Source organism: Panthera pardus, unplaced genomic scaffold (assembly GCF_024362965.1).
Source record: "Panthera pardus isolate Hobbes unplaced genomic scaffold, ASM2436296v1 HiC_scaffold_8, whole genome shotgun sequence".
NCBI classification, from domain to species: domain Eukaryota; kingdom Metazoa; phylum Chordata; class Mammalia; order Carnivora; family Felidae; genus Panthera; species Panthera pardus.
The window spans coordinates 133833778-133849894 of record NW_026527013.1 but is presented as its reverse complement, the minus strand read 5'-3'; the positions used below and the strand labels follow the sequence as shown (position 1 = coordinate 133849894).

General features: G+C 35.4%; 1 protein-coding gene across 3 annotated transcripts in view; it reads left to right on the top strand.

Annotated features, from left to right (window-relative positions):
* TFEC (transcription factor EC) overlaps positions 1-16117 on the top strand; it is a 188551-nt gene that overhangs the window by 34929 nt on the left and 137505 nt on the right. For all 3 annotated transcript variants that reach the window (XM_019418062.2, XM_019418063.2, XM_019418061.2), the window contains exons 2-3: positions 13409-13457; positions 14407-14655. In XM_019418062.2, coding sequence (XP_019273607.1) covers positions 14458-14655 — 198 coding nt within the window. In that variant the 5' untranslated portion in view covers positions 13409-13457; positions 14407-14457. The remainder of the gene's footprint in view (positions 1-13408; positions 13458-14406; positions 14656-16117) is intronic.

Sequence of the window (16117 nt, the reverse complement as noted above, 5' to 3'; positions counted from 1 at the left end):
ATTTCCAACTGGATATTTCCTTTTGAAAGACACTTTAAGTTGAAAAATATGTCTTAAGGAAGTCATCAACTCCCCATAGATACGAAACTTACTCCTCTTTTGTTCTTAGTTTATTTAAATGGCATCATCTTTGAGTTCATTCTCTCAGTTACCCTTCATATTTAATCAAATCAACCAAATCTCAGTCCACTTTATCTCTCTAAGGTCTCTTGGAATTATCTTTTCCATTTTGTCCTGGTCACTACAATACATACCACCAGCTTTACTTTTTCCCTGAAGTAATGTAATATAGCGTCTAAATGGATCCCCCATGCTTTCACATTCAAGGTCATTGCTTGCACTGTCTCTGATTAATTGCCCCAAAGCACAACTGTGATTGTGTCACTCAGCTGCTCAAAATTTCAGTGACTTCTTGTTTCCTAGATCAAAGCCAAGTTCCTCAGCCTAGAATTGAATAGCTTCCATATTATAGTTCCAATCTACCTTTCCAATATCATTTCTCATTGTTGCATGTCACATTTTCTATATATCCCAGTAAAAGAAATTAATGTTTTCATATCCATCCCAGCTTTACCAGATCTGTGCCTTTGCACATGATAAAACCTCTGCCTGAAATACTTTCCCTAATATCCTTCAACCCTGCATATTTAAACTATACATGTACATTAAGAGAAATCACCAAGTCTACCTCTTCTATCAAGTAATCTCTCATCCCTCTTTACTGTACCTGCCATACATTTCTTATTAGACATAGCGCTCTTAAGGGTCAGTTTAGTTAACTAATTTACTTTTTACTCCCAAGACGCCTAGCATAGCGTCTTGCCAACTGTGGGCCTGTAATATTTGTTGAGGTATGAAAATATAGACTTTATGCATAATATGTGGTATACTTACTTAAAAGCTACCATGGAATTATTTACTGTCTATTGCAGATATATTGGCCTTCTCACCCTAGGAAGATACTTGAGGACAGGGTCTCTGGCATTTTATTTTTTGTTTCCCTCTACAGTGTCTTGCATGATGCCTTGCATATGTATTACTCTTTTGTGGTAAAATAGCAATATATACAGCATATAAGTAATTGTCCTTCTGTGATGCCTTTGAAATGTCAGTTTGAGGAATTGGGGGGAAATTTACATAGAAGAAGCATTTTTTTTTCTCTCCTCAAGATAGAATCAGCTGCTACCCCTTAAAATAGTCTAATTATTTTACTGGAGGCCTAGTTATAAAACTACTTGCAGTTGCACTAGAAATAGAATTCTGGTGTCACTTAATGAGATTTTTCAAGTTCACATTACTTATTCTGCAGACTTCTTCATTTGAGTAGATTGTTTAATATTTTATTTGTTTTATTATTCACATTTTGGGGGTAAAATATTTCCGCTCACATTCGAAGTTGGTTGAATTGTATGCCAGAGTTTGAGTGCAGAGAACTTTTTCTTGGTCCTGTTATTTCCAAGTGTGCAGCTGACTACTGTGTCTGTAATTCACATCCTGGGAGCAGGTTTTTGCTGCTGTCCAAGAAGTGAAACTTTGTCTTACCCTAGGATGCAAGTTAACATTTCCTTACCTGCTTAACAATGACTTCATTTTCCTCTTGTGTTTCCCTTCTCTTTATCTGTGAAGTGAGCTCCTCTCTGCACCCAAAGCAAGTACATTCTATAGCAAACTTTTCTGATTAAATTGTTATGAAATAGCGGCAGCTGGGCGGCTCAGTCAGTTAAGTGTCGGACTTCAGCTCAGGTCATAATCTCATGCTCATGAGTTCGAGTCCCCCATCGGCCTCTGTGCTGACAGCTCAGAGCCTGCAGCCTGCTTCAGATTCTGTCTCCATCTCTCTGCCCCTCCCCTGCTTGTGCATTCTCTCTTTCTCTCAAATATAAAATAAAACATAAATTTTTTTTTAAAGTATCCTCGCATTTGGAGTCTGATACTCTGCTATTTAATTTATCACTGCTATTTTACATGATAAAGGTGGATAGAATTAATTTTTTCCATTCATAGAATATAATTCCAGCATTCTTACCCCATTCTACACTCCCTCTTCTTCTCTTTTCCTCCACCACCAGACCATTGTTCCTTTCTAAGTCAGCCATTTAATTTTCTGCACTCTCATATTATGTTTAAAACCATGCTGAGATTTGTGGGAGATGTATTGTAGCCTTGACATTTCCTTTTGCAGACATAATACACACAAAACAATTAGAAGACAATTAAAATAGTAAACTCAGTGGTAATAACTGTGAATGTAAGAAAGTAGAGAAAAAAGAAGTGAGCTTGGCAGGAGTAGTAGTTGAAAATTAATGGAAAAGGTGGAATTTGAATTGGCTCAGAGGACTCAGAGGTGGGTAAAAAGGGTGGTTATGTTTGAGATTTGGGAGTGACGAAGCAACAGTGAAGAAAGTAGCCTAATGGGCAGGCAATATGTGTGCTAAGTGGAAAGTGGGGTTATGCAGGTTAGAGTAGGCTTGTTAAAGATCACAACGGGGTCCACTTAAGCATTCAAGCTTTTAATAGGGATGTGGTATGATAAAAATGATGTTTAAAGAAATTGGCTTCAGTTAAGATGCATGGGGGCTTATGGCATATAAAAAAAGGAAAGGTGCTTAAAATGTGATAAAGTAGACAGCTCATTGTACAGATTAAAATAACAGTAAATAAAATGCTTTAGAGACAATTTAGAACTATAAACTCAGGGGAACCAAGGCCAGAATGAAAGGAAAATGGGAGGTTGGAATCCAAGGGACAAAAGGAGAAGCTTCAGTGTTACCTTACATTCTCATAACAAACCCTGATATTTTTTAATTTCACTGCACTTTGTGCAATTATCCTGTTGGGGCCACTAGGTGGTGATCTTTGTTAGTCGGTAATGTGATTCTTTAAAGAGTTCAGTTTTTTTTTGCAAGAAAACCAGTGTTTTTGTTTTGAACAACTCCTGATTTATAGCATTCACACCTACGGATATACATCCATAAATACTTCCCCTTCTCCTTTATTCTTTTTAGTCTGTGCTGTCAAGTAAGATAAGGGAGATGAGAAAGAAGTAAATATTAGATCTCAGTCCTCACGCTTGTTTGGTTTAACACTGTTCCTGGCATTTTCCAATCCTGGTCGCTGCTCTATGGATGAGTAGAGCGGGCAAAGGCATCATTTATCTTGCTGGCCTTATTGGTATCATCTGTCAGGTGGTCTCTAGGATAAAGCCAGTATTGGCTATGGTGTGGTGGTGAACAGGGAGAGGTACATAGGTGGCTTGACTGACAGCTCCCATGTCATCACCCTGTTTTACTGATTCCCAACCCTCATTATGTCTACTTTCCATACAGCCTCGTCTTCTGCCCTTATGGAGGCCCCACCATGATGGAGTTCATAAGCTAAACCACAAGGTACTTATTCCAGGTTGGAAAAAGCCTGTTATCTGGCAGGTAGAAAAGGAGACAAGTTACCAGAGGGCCTGGCAGCAGCAGGCACTGCCAATGCTTGTTGAACGAGTGATCAAATGATGAGTAAACAGATGAGCATCAGCAATACAGTGGAGGAAAGGAGTGGTCCTAGAATGATGAATGAATGTTTCCATGGAAATATTTTTACATATGTGTTATGCTCTTTTGTACTTTTGGTGTGGGTGTTATGGATTACCTGGTCCACTGTTCCCTGCTGACATAGAGCCCAGCGCCAGGGTTAACCTTGCTCTGTGGGGAAATGCTTTCTGAGTTCCAAACATTTAACTTACTAATGAACTTTTGTTAACCTGTGACTTTATAAGAAGTTCTTATTAAATTAAATAATAGCACAGTTCATAAAAGTGACTTTTGAAGTTCTTAGTCACAGCAACATGTAATTAACAGTAAAGGCTTAAAGTGCAAACAGGGGTCTTATCTATCCAAATACTTTTTAATGCTGAGTTTCTTGATGATCTTTAATAAACCCTTGTAATTGTAACAACAATTACAACTTCAATGGCTGCAGTAAGTCTGAAGTCTCCTTCTAGTTTATTTCCAATGTTTCCCTGTAGAGAGGAAATTCTGGGCACCTAGCTACAGCTGTACATCTATCTGTTACCTGTTATGAAAATTAGGTTGTCAATTTTATCTTTAGTAGAAGAAAGGAAGGTTATTTTCTTTCCTCCCAATAGCTAAATTTTAATGAATTTCTTATTTTACTGATTTATTCTTGACTGCTTTTTCCTTTCCATTTGACCTTTTGGGCCAATCAGGGCTTTTCGCCAAGAATCAAAGAAATCTGGTTCCTGGCTTAGGCAAATCCCAGACTCATTTCTTTTACCTTATTTCCCTGCCTTATCTCTGTCTGACAAAGATAATCAGCCCATACTATTAATGATTTAGGACCTTGACCCTGGAAATAGTGAGACTGTAACAAAAATATTCTTGATAGCAAGTCAATACATTTAAATGATGCCACATTTTAAAATCACAATTTACCTTTTATTTACTTTTTGATGTGAAGTTCACAGAACATAAAATTCACTTTAAAGTGTACTATTCAGTGACTTCCAGCACATTTACAAATGTGCAACCATTATTGCTTTCTAATTCTAGAACATTTGCATCCATCACCCCCAAAATAAATGCATTCCCATTAAGCAGACACTCCCTGTTCCCCACTCCCTCTTGCCCCTGACCACTACTAATCTGCTTTTTCTCTATATGGATTTGCCTAGTTTGGAATGGATTAAACATAAATGGAATTAAGTAGTATTTGGCGTTTTTGTATCTGGTTTCTTTTAATTAACATACTTTCAAAGTTCATCTATGTTGTAACATGTATCAGTACTTCATTCCTTTTTATGGCTGAATAGTATTTCGTTCTATGTATGTAACACATTTGTTTATCCATTTGGACCGTTTCCACTTTTTGGCTTAATGAACAATTCTGCTATTAATATTCATGTCCAAGTTTTTGTTTGAACATCTATTTTCAAGTCACTTGAGTGTATACCTAAGAGTAGAATTACTGGGTCATATGGTAATTTCATGTTTAACTTTTTTAGGAACATACTTTTATTTTTATATATGCTAATATTGGTTATTCTTCAGAAAGTTATTGGATGGGATTTATTATGCAACCACAGATATTATTTACACAAGACATTTTGGGCTGAAATATCTACTAACTACTATCTATTAATCTACTAACTCCTGTCTCCATATTCAATGGTAAGGCTCCAAAGACAGAGTAACTTTGACAGGTAAGGAAACATGAAATGGTGTACCTTCAGTCAAAATCACGGAGGCATCAATCTCCCCATCCTGTGCTTTCATTCAATAAACACTCACTGTGTTCCCAGCCATGTATCAAGAATGATTTTAGGAACTTGTGATACACACAAAAAGACAAAAAAGATTTTGCCTTCATGGAACAGGGATGTTAAGAATGTGAGAAGGAAGAGAGAATTTTAGATATGGGTAAGAGCTATGGAAACGATTATGTAGGGAATTGGTATGAAGTTTCTATCATAGACTACTAAATCAGTGCTTCTCAAATTTTAGTGTGCTTGAGAACACCTTGGGATATTGTTGAAGTACTGATTTGAATATAGTGGCTCGTGGGTGAAGTGTGAGAGTCTGTCTTTTCACCAAATTTCTAGGTGATGCTCATGCTCCTTTGGGTCAGGCAGAGAAGGCCTTACTGTTTAATGACTTTTCAGCGGGGACATGAATATGGAATATGCATCAATAGCCAGCCTAGTCAAAATGTGGGAGGAGAAAATTCCAGGGAGAGAAAACAGCTTTTACAAAGGCTCCATGGAGGGAAGTAGGCTTGGTGTATCTGAGGGAAAGTGCTATAGAGTAGTAATCCCTCCCTGACACATAGTTGGTTATACAAATACAGAACAAGCCAGAATTCCTTGACCCCCTGCTATACCAGTTACAGCCTATTCCCCACCAACAAATGAAAGAATTCATTCCTAGATCCAAGTGCACCTTTGAATCGGCTTCCTTTATTTTGTGCAATCTATTTTTGCAAAAATATATCTTCTTGCTCACCATTTATTGCAGTTCTAATTTCTTTCTAACATTTAGTTTCTTTTTTCTTTTTCTTTTTTGTATCTTGCCCTTTTCACTTAACATTGTGAGCATGTCCAATGAAATTAACTATTCTGAAACATGATTTTACATGCATGTATCAAGGTATATTTAGAAGTTCCTGGATTTTTGTAGCTTTTTTGTTTTAATTCTTTGGGGGAGCACCTATTATAAACAAGGCTATGATGACTATTATTGTATATAAATCTAATGGCATGTCTCCAATTAGTTTCTTAGAATAAATTTTTAAAAAATATAATAGCTAGACTTTCAAAAAACAGCTTAATTGCCTCCAGAAAAAGAAAATGTTCTAGTTTACTTTCATACTGTCAACGAATAGTCCTTATTTTACCCACTTTTTCCCTTATTAACTGGCAGTATAATAACTTTTTAAACTTTTTATTGACATACAATTTACATACCATAAAACTCAGTCTTGTAAATTATACAATTCAGTGGTTTTTAATGTATATTTACAAGTTTGTGCATGTAATTTTTAAAAATTTTGTTAAATTTATTGTATTTATTGTTATTTAAAATTGTTTTTTGTTGTTGTTTCTCTCAGGTTCTCTATATAGTTATTTGGATAATTACAAATAATAATCATGTATTCTTTCGTTGGCTGGAACAATACTTTTCTTAATTATTGATATTTTGCTATATATCATAGGACTTTGGAAAGTCAAACTGATCTGGATTTAGTATTCCACTTACTAAATGTATAGTGTGGGGCAAATTACTTGTGATTGTTGAGTTTCAATTTCTCCATTTGATAACAATAAGGAGCATTCTTAAATAGGCTTATTGAAAATGTTGAAGGAAACAATGAATATAAAGTGCTTAACAAAGTGTTTCATATATGGTGATATTGATTTTTTTTCATGAATTTCTAAAGATCAATGCTGCCCAGGAAATAAAATGATGTGAAGATGATATACAAAAGATTAGTGCCACTATTAAATTATATTCATATAAATATAGTTGTTGAACAGTATCTTCTAGACATCCTTGAACTGGAATATATCTACCTTTTCTACATACATAGTTATTTTATTTTATTATGCTGCCTTCCCATAACTAGGATCCCATTTATGCCAGCTCAGAAAAATAGCTGTTTATATCATTAAAAAATCTCCAGAGAATCTGCATTCTCTTTGCATGACTCACAGTGGTGCCTTACAGCCCTTGCAGCCATAAATTCTTAATCTCCAAATTAGATACTTCCTACTGTACTTTTGGACTTTTCTCTTTGGTATAGTAATCTTTCATAACATGCAGCTATTGAGTTTGTTTTTGTTAGAGAAAGACTGTTAGACTATACTAATCATGTCTAAATCCTTTAAATATACCTCATTTGTTACATTCAAAAATAATGGGATAGCCCTAAGCAATTGTATATAGGTGCAAGACTTATCTAGGAGTAAAAGAGGTACGAGAATGCCTTAAAGTTAATTTCCTCATTAGGAAAAGATTCCAGCAGGCAGTCAATTGATCAAGAGAAACTGTTTAAACTTCTTATGATGCAGACACAATCAGACGGTTATTTTTAATACATACTTGAGCACAAACATTTTAGATTATTTGCAGGTTATTTGGGAATTTGCAAACATTTTACAGTTGTGAATGTATTTGAAATGGAGGAAATAAATAATTGAATAGAAAGTTTTAGTGTTTTGTAAATGCTGAGAAATGTTTTTTTCTTTGTTAGACTGACCATCAGCAGTGGTATGAAATGATGATTTAGAGACAGGGTGAGTGAAATGTCTATTCTTGTCCCAAGTCAAGGCATTCACTGAAAAAATCGCTTCAGGCCATAACTCTGGCATGCCATGGGTTAAATAAAGGTCAACTCCAAATGAAAAATAAAAATCAGTTGATCTTTTGGTGTTAAAGGGGCAAAATAGTTATCATTTTAGATGCTTTTAGTGCTCTTATAATTCAAGGATTTTGGATTTCTTTTTCCCTCAACTGAGAATTTTTAGGCCAGTGGTGTCCATAATGTATATGAGTGCCTGGGGGCATTTTGAAGGGGAAGAGAAGAAAATTTACCATATTTTAAAAAATGTTCTCACCTATACAGGCTTTTGCATGATATTTAATAACGCAGTGATGTGGCTAGCCCTCAGGGGTTTGGAGTGCTTTTTATATTTAAATTAACCATAACCATTTGGAACACAGATATCTGGAAAACTATGTTCTAAGCCCATCTTTGGCTCACTGTTTACTTCTGTAGAAAATATCTAAATATGGACTTATAATTACTTTTCAATATTTCCTCTTATTTGTCTCTGTTAAGAAGGTTGTGGTGGCAGTTTGTTTGTCAATGGGAGCTCAAAACTCCATGTCTCTTTGGTTTTTAATCTTGGGCCCCATCACATTCTTTAGATAAGAGTGTTACCTGCCCACCAGGGTGTTGAAAAGATTGCCTATGCTGATTCATATGATGTAACTATCACATAGCAAAAGCTCATTAAAGGTCAACCTGTATTAGGGTTAATATTATCCCTGCTCTGTATCTTCTGCAAAGAAAATATTGAAAGCAGCAAAAATCAAAAGGAGGATTATCCAATTATTTGGTTAATTCTGACACATACTAGCAGCTGTGTAATAAGCGTGTGGTGATGTGTCTTTTGGGAGGTATGGATACTGGATGCATTCTACTCACTGGTTGGAGTCTTTCTTGGATTACCTATGCAACTCAGACAGTTGTCTAAAAATGATCTACCATAGCGAGGGAGATTAGGTAAGAGGTAGGCAGGTAGCATCTTTAATTCCCAGGACAAATCAGACTTGGTAGATTTCTACCATAATTAATTTGTTTGCAAGCTCAAAAGAATGGGTGAAGTTTCTGCATATCTTTGCTGGAGACAATGACAAAGCACAGACTCTAACAAAAGTGGCACATGGTCCAGATTAAATGAGAAGAGTCCATCTTTTCCCCTTTTCTTGGTTAGAAGATGTTGATTGTTATTGTATCTGTTTGTATAGGCCAAAAAGAAAAACACCTAAGCTTGTGGGATAAAATTCTTTTCTTTTAAGTAAACTCTTCCTCTTAGAATGTAACACTGGTTGATTTTTTTCCTATTAAAAACTGATGCTTTACTGTGGGAAATGTCTTCCTGTGACTGGTGATAAATGATTGTGAAAATAAAGGCTTATTGCAGATTACACTAGACCAGTCAGAGAGCCTTGGAGTTAAAGAATTAGTAGGCCCTTTCAATGAGAATCAGCCTGAAATTACGTCCATTTATGCGACATGTGTTCTTATTTGCTCATTCATAGAAGAGTAGATTCTATTATTTTTAAAGTCGTAAGGGGCCTTACAAGCACGGCACACAGAAGGTGGTCAGTCAATATTTGCTGAATAAATGCATGAATGTATTTTAATGTCCCTCTCATTGTTGAAACCCTTTCCATTTTTTATATACTACAGAGAGTCATTTAGCCTGTGCTTGAACATTCCAACAGAGTAAAAGCTTACAAAATTCAGAAACAGCCCTTTTCATTGGTGGATCACTCTAATTATTAGATCTTTTTCTTTCTTACTTTTTTTTTTTTTGAGCCAGATTTTATCACCATGTAATTTCCACCCTTAGGTTTTAGTTTGGTTTTATGGGAGAACATTAAAATAAATCTACTTCCTCTTTCACATGAAAGTTCATCACATATTTCAAGACAGCTATCATGTCCCCATAATTCTCTTTTTCTCCAAACTAAACTACCATTTTTCAGTTGATAGTGTTTCCAATTCCCTAACCATCCTTACTCTTCTTTTCTCTGTTTTTTTTTTTTTGTCAATGTTTCTACTATACTTATTTATCTTATCATTTCTGCACAATGAGTACTTTTTTAAATCAACTGTGATAGCTTTTATGTTTGCATTATTTTATTTAATTCCCAAACCAATCACATAAAGTAGGTTTTTTTTTCAATGAAAGCACTGTGTCAAGGCCATCTAGCTAAGAGACACAATTTAGAGTCACGCTGTCTTTAAATAACCACCAAATCATGTGCAAGTATCTTACCTTAAGTTGCCTTAATTTTCTCATCAGTGAAATGGGGATTATAATCATCCCTGCCTCCTAGAGCTGTGAATTAATATTCATATTAATTATGAGTTGATATTCATAAATCACTTAAAAAAGCATCTGGCCAATAAAAAGCATTGTAAATGTTTATAAAACAAGCAAAGCTAGTTTATGCTTTCACACTGTTCACAGTAAACCATACTCTCTCCCTATAATGTGTGTTTTTTTAAAGTGTGTTTGGTATGCACTTCAGTCTTAACTGAGAGGGTCTCTGGTATTTCTTACTGCTGGCCACAGTGCATTTTGGAGGTACTGTACATCTGCATCTTGGATGCTGCTTTGGTGAAGCATCATTTGTTTCTAGGGGGCAGAAGAAATGTCTTTCACTGAGATCTACTTCCTGTGGCACAGATTTGCATGTCATGGAACCCTACATCTTTTTATTTTCCTGAAGTTTATGAGAATGTGCAGAAACCCCTCATCTCATTTAGAACTCCACCTTCCTCATTCCACCATGTAGGCCATTGTTAAACTTAAAGAGGAGAACTGCTGCTTTTAGAGAAACAGACACTTCTTACCTTCCCTCTCTGTAAATTATCACAAATTCATCCCAAGTTCTCACCTTTGTTGTTTGCTTTGTTTTGTTTCTGTTGTAAAGGTCACAAAAAATGCTGTTTGGATACATTGAGTCTTTGGTCAACTGAAATGTCCAAATCTATTCTGTATAAATTATGGTGAACCTGGATATTTCCCAATTTACATCTATTTAAATTTTGAAATCCAAAAAATATTGCGTATTTTCCACTTAAGTGAGTTTGGCCCATTATTCTAGCCTATCACACATTAATAACAATAGCAATTTATTGAGTCAATTATGTCTCCAGTACTGTTAGAGGTTTAAAGTATTAAATTGTTATTAATAATTATTAGTAAGTCAGTCAGAGAAAGATATCATATGTTTTCACTCATATGTGGATCTTCAGAAACTTAACAGAAGACCGTGGGGGAAAGGAAGGGGATAGAAAATAGTTACAAACAGAGAGAGAGGGAGGCAAACCACAAGACACTCTTAAATACAGACAACAATCTGAGGGTGGATGGGGCGGCGGGGGGGGGGGGGAGGAAAATGGCTGACGGGCATTGAGGAGGGCATTTGTTGGGCTGAGCACTGGGTGTTGTATGTAAACCAATTTTACAATAAATTATATTAAAAAATATTATTAATAATTATTACTATATCATATTGTTATAAAATAATCAGGATAATAATAAGAGTTTTATTTTTAAATGCTGATTTTGCCATTCAATGAATGTTATTTCTCCCAACTTAGTTTTTTTCCCCATATTTGAGCAGCATCCATTCTATGTGTTTCTCTAAGTCATATTAAATACGTTAAACAGCAATAGGGAATGAAGGTTCTGTGTCCACCATTACAAATGTTACTCAAGGTCGGTTTCCCAAGCTTCTGTGGTTTTGTCTTCAAAGGGCCCTACAAAATAGATATCTGAGGACTGAGAGCTATTTTTAATATATCAATAAGTGAAAATTTGGGGAAAAATTAGGCTCATGTTGAATTATTAATCAGCTCTCTTTGGGATTGATAGTTTTAGCAACTTTGCCTCCCTAATAACTGAGCTCACATAGATTTATTTTATCAGTGAACACATTATAAAAGACTTTGTAAGATGCTTTGCTGAAATTAAGAACTGACATTATATTATAATCCTCCTGACAATCACCTTAGGAAGATATGTCTCTAATTTTATTTTATAGAATGCTGTATTAGTTTCCTAGGGCTTTCATAACAAATTACCACACACACTGGGTGGCTTAAAACAACATAAATTTATTCTCTTACAGTTCTGGAGGCCAGAAGTCCAAAATGAAGGTGTGAACAGAAATGGTTCCTTCTTGGAGACTCAGCTGGAGATTTCCATGTTTCTTCTCTCCTGGCACAACTCCAGTCTTTGCCTCTGTCATCACATTGAAGTCTTCCCTCGTGTCTCTCTTGTCTGTGTCTCTTCTCCTCTTTCTAAAAGGACTCCAGACATATGGATCAAGGCCTCACCCTACTCCAAGATGACCTCATCTTAATGTGCAAATTATATCTGCAAAGACCCTATTTCCAAATTAGGTCATATTTATAGTACCAGGGGTTAGGACTTCACATACTTTTTTTTTGGGGGGGGGGGGGAGGAGAGGGGACACAATTCAACTCACAACAAAAAGAGAAAAGGAGAAATTACTAAAGTGACCAGGGCACAGATACAGAATATGAACCCAATGCTTTTGTCATCACACACTACTCTTTTGTTTCCAGCTCCCAGTCTCTTAGCGAATATTGCACTTTATTTTTTGTGTCTTCAAAGACTAGCTGCTTAATAATTTGCTGTAGAATTTCATGGGGACTAAAAATAAAGCTCGCTAATTCTTGGTGTCCAAATCTATTATTTCCCATTTTTATTAAGTTGTTCTCAACATTAACTTCGGTTCCTCAAATACTTTTCTTGTTTCCAAGCTCATATAATTGCTCTGGACAATTTATTTAGATTGGTTTGCTGATTTCTTATTACCCACTCTCCTATATTGGGCTTCAATTTCATTTTGATGATTGTTCTATATACTCTAGTTTAAAGCATAATTAGTTCTGCTTTTCTGTGTGCATATGCATTGTTCCTGGGCTGTAGTTTGTCATAGAAATCACTGGTCTTTTCTTATATCCACCTTCCCTTTACAGTTCTTCTGTTGCCTTCCAGTAAGGGTTGGCAGTTCCCTTTACAGTTCTTACTGTTCCAGTAAGGGTTGGCAGTTCCAAGCAGAGCACAAATTACCAAGTACACAGCCAAATTTAATCAGTTAACCAACCAACCAATTAATAATTATTGGATTCCTATTATGTGCAAGAGCTGTGTGAGACTGGATGTTATAACAACGTAAGAAAGAACACAAAAGAAATCTTGCCTTTGAGGAGCTTGTAATCTAGTATGGGGAGTACAACAGAGTAAACAGGCAATTGCAACAGTATATGGTAACTGCTATGAAAACAATTGGGCAAAGATGTTGCCTGTGTGCAAGAGGAATACCTTACCCAGATTTGAAATAATTGCTGGCACCACACTTTTGTAATTAGTTATATTTTCTCATACATTGTTCTCTTATTATTCTAACTTACTATCTACTTTTACATATCTCCACTGTGCCCAGGATGAGAACTCACATTTTGCAGCCAATGTATTTTTTTTCCTTATGATAATGTGCAACATATTAATCCAATAAGAACAGTATTATTAGAGTTAACAACATTAACCTCTTTTTTTTTTTTTTTTTTGCAGATTCCTATCAATGATATAGTTCTCTAGAAAAAAAATCAGAAAAGAAAAGGTTGGTATGCTATCTTACAAATGCTTAAACCAGAGTTTATCTCATAAAGATTATTTAAAGATATGTTAGAGCATTAATTCTAAATTCCCTGGGGTGCATTTGTTTAATCCAGACACTTCACATTATTACAATGTCATATATGGTGCAAGATTTTATAGAGACTAGAAAAAAAAGATGTTTTTCCAGATACATTGAACAGTAATATGGATGGCCATTATCTACACATTCAGTTCCTCTAGCAGCTTCCTCGTTTTACTTTCATGGCTTTTTAAGAGGTTACTTCTAGGACAACACTGCCCTTCAGTCTGCAATAGTTCAAGTCAGAAGCTGAGTGAGGGAAATGCGGTATCCATTGTGGTCTGTTTTTCTATGTGACAGTTGTTCCTATTTTGTGTTTGTTTCTCCTTTAATAAGGATACAACTTTCATCTAGGGAGATGTATGGATCACTTGTTAGTGCACTTAAATGCACTAAGGCACTCCATCAGCTGGAAATTGTGACTTGTAGTTGAATTATTTTTGCACAGCGAATGGTTTTCCTTTTGACATATTTTAATATACTTGCACACTGAGAGCAAGAGTGGGTGAACAGAAAACAGACTGTTTTATTAACCCAGCAGTCACCTTTGAGGTTTGTACATGTCCACTTTTTTTCTTGCCTTTGTACATAATCCCAAGAGGCTGGTACCTGGCTTTGCTCAGAATAACAAAGTCAGGCACAAATCTCCAAACACAATTGTTAGCTGAATGCCAACTGTTTCTTCTCATCTTTTTTTTTTTTTTTTTTAACTTGAGCATTAAGAATTGTATCTTTATGGGTGAACCTTAACCATTAAAGAATGAGTTTGTTTTTCTATTTCAGATGCTCTCCCTATCATTTACTAGATTTATTTCACAATATGTAATCTTAGGTGATAAAAGAAAATATTTTTTGCATGTTTTTTGCAGAGATCCTTTTTTTTTCCCACATCCATTAATAGTGAGAAGAAAAGAAGACAAATATGTTACAAGCTCTAACGGGACTCCAATTTCAACAGAAAGAACAATTAGGAGAAAAGGAGAGGAGACTTCAACTCAGCCAGGAATCCAGGGCCCGGCGTACACAGTTCCACATGCAATTTTCATGCAAACCAATGTTTCAGAGACTTTTCTCAGTAAGACCAGAAATTTCTTCAAGTCAATTACCATCTTTTTCTAAGGTATGCGTCTGTATATATATATACATATATATATACATATATATATATGTATATATATAAATTATGGCTATAATTTCTAAGTAAATACAGTAGGCAATCACATCTAAAATCCATACATTTTAATTTTACTCAAAAGTAATAAAAATCCATACCCTTCTCCCAGCTCCCAGTAAGTGGCTCATTTAAAAGTATGTAAATATTAGAGCGACAAAGCATTCAAGTGCATAATTTTCTCTTTCATATCATCATCATTATCAATATCATCATCGTGATAATAAGACCAGTTGATATCTTTGAGCCTTTTATATGTTACAAAGAAGTTTCATATCATCTCATTTGATATGAAACCAAACCAATCAGTGAGGTGTGCCTTATGAATAGAGACATTACTAAGAATGATAAGCCTTTGTGAGGCACCTGGGTGGCTTAGTCGGTTAAGTGTCTGACTCTGGGTTTCGGCTCAGGTCACGATCTCACACTTCATGAGTTCAAGCCCTGCATCTGGCTCTGCATTGACAGTGCAGAGCCTGCTTGAGATTCTCTCCCTCTCTCTCTGCCCACCCCCGCTTGCTTGCTCTCTCTCAAAAATAAATAAATAAACTTAAAAAAAAAGAATGATAAACTCTCTAAAAGCATTCCAAGACTTCTAAAATACAACTGAGTGGTATGGTAGAGAGAAAGCATGACATCTTTGAGTTAGAATTCTGAGTCTGCACTGTTAATTCTCTGATATTGGGCCTTTAAAGCATTGCTTTGTTGAATTGTTCAATATGAGATAATAATTTTGCCAAAAGTGGTTACAGAGTTTGACTGAAGATTACTTTAGTAATGAAGATTACTAAATTTTAGTGTGTAAAGGTAGCAAATGTATTATAGATGGGATTTTTTTGCAGGGGAGTAGGTTAGAGAACATAACTTTGAAAGTCAACACCATGAGTGTATGACCCTAAGGCTAGGAACCCATTCAAGGGAAAACACCTAGTAGATGGCAGAGGCAAGATTGGAATCCATTTGTTTTTCTGCTTGCCAGTACATATCTAGAATTCAGTTTCATTTAAATACCACATTTTGAGCCACTACCTTTGACCGAGTTCTTGATCTATAATTATAAGATACAAATAAGAGATCTTACTATAAAAACTTTATAATGTAGAAGGGTAAATAAATAAACACATTTGAAAAAATACTGTACATACATGTGGTGCATTGTACTTGTACATGGGTTCAGTGATTTCATGGAAGGCTTTATTATTGTGAGGCATTTAAGTTAGACCTAGAAGAATTGCTGCATCCGTTTTTGGGGAACACCTATATTGACTATATTTGCTTTAGCTTTCATATTAAGCCTATTCTTTAGAAAATACGACTGTCCCATGAACCTCTTGTAAACTTTCAACCATGAATTCTTATTTATTGTAAATTAAGCTTTCAAAAGTCATTGCTTTTTGGGGTCATGGATCTC